The sequence below is a fragment of the Spermophilus citellus genome (genome assembly GCF_964194105.1).
Source record: "Spermophilus citellus genome assembly, chromosome: 2".
Classification (NCBI taxonomy): Eukaryota; Metazoa; Chordata; class Mammalia; order Rodentia; family Sciuridae; genus Spermophilus; species Spermophilus citellus.
In genome coordinates this window covers 199155148-199158458 of record NC_138183.1, presented here as the reverse complement: position 1 = coordinate 199158458, position 3311 = coordinate 199155148, and the positions used below count along the sequence as shown (strand labels likewise).

Here is a 3311-nt window from a genome sequence, read left to right as displayed (position 1 = left end):
AACATAGTGCCCAGCACACGGCACATGCTCAGATAACTGTTGCTGTTAATGACAATGATGATGTTAATAATGTCAACGATGTGATGTTGTTGTTGTTGTTGATGATGATGTTGATGATGATGATGATGATGATGACAATGATGATGTTGGTGATTATTTTAAAATTTCATTGAGACAGGTCTGGGCTCCAGTGGAAACCCGAAGTACACCACATCCAGGATACATGCTTTCTGTGATCATATAATTCAGTCCTTCATTGTAAGATAGTTTGTATTTCCAGTTTGGTTGGGATATTTTCTATGGCATCATCCAGCAACTACTCCACTGCACTGATCTCTGAATTCCTCCTCTTCTGCTTCCCTAACTACCAGAGTTGGCAGCACTGGATTTTCCTGCCCCTCAGCCTCCTCTTCCTCCTGGCCATGGGGGCCAACACCACCCTCCTCATTGTCATCTGGCTGGAGGCCTCCCTGCATGAGCCCATGTACTACCTGCTCAGCCTCCTCTCCCTGCTGGACATTGTGCTCTGCCTTACTGTCATCCCCAAGGTCCTGGCCATCTTCTGGTTTGACCTCAGATCCATCAGCTTCTCTGCCTGCTTCCTCCAGATGTTCATCATGAACAGTTTCCTGATGATGGAGTCCTGCATTTTCATGGTGATGGCCTATGACCGCTATGTGGCCATCTGCCATCCACTGCGGTACCCCTCCATCATCACTGGCCAGTTTGTGGTCAGGGCTGCTGTCTTTGTTATAGCCAGAAATGCCTTCTTTTCTCTTCCAGTTCCCATCCTTTCTGCTAGACTAAGATACTGTGCAGGAAACATCATCAAGAACTGCATCTGTACTAACCTGTCTGTGTCTAAACTATCTTGTGATGACATCATCTTCAACCGACTCTACCAGTTTGTGGCAGGCTGGATGCTGCTGGGTTCTGACCTCATCCTTATTGTTCTCTCCTACTCCTTTATCTTGAAAGTTGTGCTAAGGATCAAGGCTGAGGGTGCTGTGGCCAAGGCCCTGAGCACATGTGGGTCCCACTTCATCCTCATCCTCTTCTTCAGCACAGTGATGCTGGTTCTGGTCATCACTAACCTGGCCAGGGAGAGAATTCCCCCTGATGTCCCCATCTTTCTCAACATCCTGCACCACCTCATTCCCCCAGCGCTGAACCCCATTGTTTATGGTGTAAGGACCAAGGAAATCAAGCAGGGAATCCAGAAACTGCTGAGAAGATTGTAAGAGCCTTCTTTGAAGTAGTTCATAAAAAGTAAGAAAATAAGGAACTACCTTTATGTTGCAAAGAAAAGTAACATTTTCAATTCTGGAGTGAGTTCTGATTCTGCTTTTACCCAATATCTTATAAAACAATGAAAAAAATTACAAACAGATATTGGGCATCTTTGTTTACTGTTGTTTCAAAGGAGACCACTCTTTTTCTAGATTTTTGTGGTGACCTGGAATTTTTCTCTGATCTAATTCACAACTGAGGTCTTGCCAAATCTTAGCTGTATGGAGCTGAATTAGATGGGAATGTTTGACCACTAAAGAAACAATCTTTAAAAGATGTTCATCAACAGACATGCCTGTCTTCTGATGTGTAAAAGATAGATTCCTTTGCCTTCTCTGATTCAGCCTGGCAGAGTCCTGCCTGGCTTATGGGCCATGGAAGGATTTTTGGACTGAAGTACAGATGTCAATCCTGGAACTTAGGTTCTTGGGGTTGAGTGCTTTGTCCTGAGCATATCCAATGTTCTTCTTTGGCCATTCTGACAACTGTGCCATTCATGGATTCCTCTGATCCTACTAGATCCGGTTAAGATGTTCAGTGTGTACCAGCCACCTCTCTGAGTGCAGTATAACATATTTCCTTCCTTCTTTCTTTCCTTTCTTCCTTCCTTCTCGCTTCTAAATTTTTTTTCATTTTCTTTTTTCAAGAAACCCAAGAATATAATTTTTGGGAGTGGTATTGTTTGCAGTGTTATATATATATTTTTTTCTTCATTATTTTTGTGTAATCTTCATTTTATCTCATTTTACCTGACTATAAGGAGCTTAGATCTTCCAATCAAATTTCAGGCACCATCCCTATCCTCCACCATGCAACCAGTGCAATGGTTTCATTAATGAGGTTCTTGGCATAAAAGTTAGCTAGAAGAGATCGAAATAAAACACACAGACTCAGTTACCTTATTTCTATTGCCAGGTCCGAGATGGCTCCCCTCTCTGGTTCCCTCCTCTAACCGCCCAGCAGGGCAGCAAGGATTACTCAGGGCTAGCAGGAGAGAGAGAGAGAGAGAGAGAGAGAGAGAGAGAGAGAGAGAGAGAGAGAGAGAGAGAGAGAACATGCCTGGGAGTAGCTTTTTATTGGGGAACAAGAGATTCAGGGGAGAATTCCATCTAATGAAGGTTGAGGGGGGGGCCACACTCCAAGGTCAGAGTCAGTGATTGGGCCCCCGGGGTCAGTGGTCAGTCACACCCCCACACGGACGGGTTCTCTCATTAGGAAAGGGCCGGGAAAGTTCCGACACAGCCAGAACGCCTCAGACCCTTAACAGGAGCCGCCCAATCACGTGTCAGAATGGCTTCCCACATATTCCCCTTTTCTTTTCTTAACAATGAGGTGTTGGTTCACTCTCTGGAGTTTCTGTATTCTTGTTCCGAAGACTCGCCATCCTATGGTTACAACACAAAAGAGAATTAACAGCAAAGAGAATAATCCAATAATGTACCAAGCGGAGTGTTTAAGAATATTTCCAGGGTTGAATCCATTCAACTCCTTCAATATTTGGTTAGCCAAAGAAGAAGGATCTGAAAAATCAGCTCTATTATTTTGAATGTCTTGGATATGGTGATGAAGTTCCAGAATATCCAAGCTATTATTACTATTTTGCCAAATACCTAATAAATGGTTTTTAACCTTCTCCCAATCCCAGAGAGAAGCATTGTACTTGGCAGCTGTAACACACACATACTTATAATTAGCATGGCATTTAAGCCTTTCTTTAAATTTTAAGGCTGAAAGTTCATTACCTACGTCTATAACAGTCACCTCTAAGGCATTTAATTTAGTTTCAATCCTTTCATCAATATTTACTTGATTACGCAGAGCCTTGGAAGTATTTTGAGCTAAATTATTAAGAAATTTTGCATGCTGAATATTCTGAGACAATGTCAGAGACGCAGAGACAGTTGAGGCAATAAAAGAGACTAGCGCTAAAACACCAACAATTATAATTCCAATAGCACATTTAGGTCTTGCTAACTGGGTATGAATTTGCTGCAAGACTTGTAAACCAGCATCAGCATACC

At 42.9% G+C, this 3311-nt stretch overlaps 1 protein-coding gene across 1 annotated transcript; it reads left to right on the top strand.

Annotated features, from left to right (window-relative positions):
• Window positions 1-299: 299 nt before the first annotated feature.
• LOC308642105 (olfactory receptor 56A4) lies at window positions 300-1241 on the top strand (the record flags this gene model as incomplete). The annotated part of the gene is made up of 1 exon (XM_081280704.1): window positions 300-1241. The coding sequence occupies one exon, from the start codon at window positions 300-302 to the stop codon at window positions 1239-1241; it is 942 nt and encodes a 313-aa protein (XP_081136830.1).
• Between the last annotated feature and the right edge of the window lie 2070 nt (window positions 1242-3311).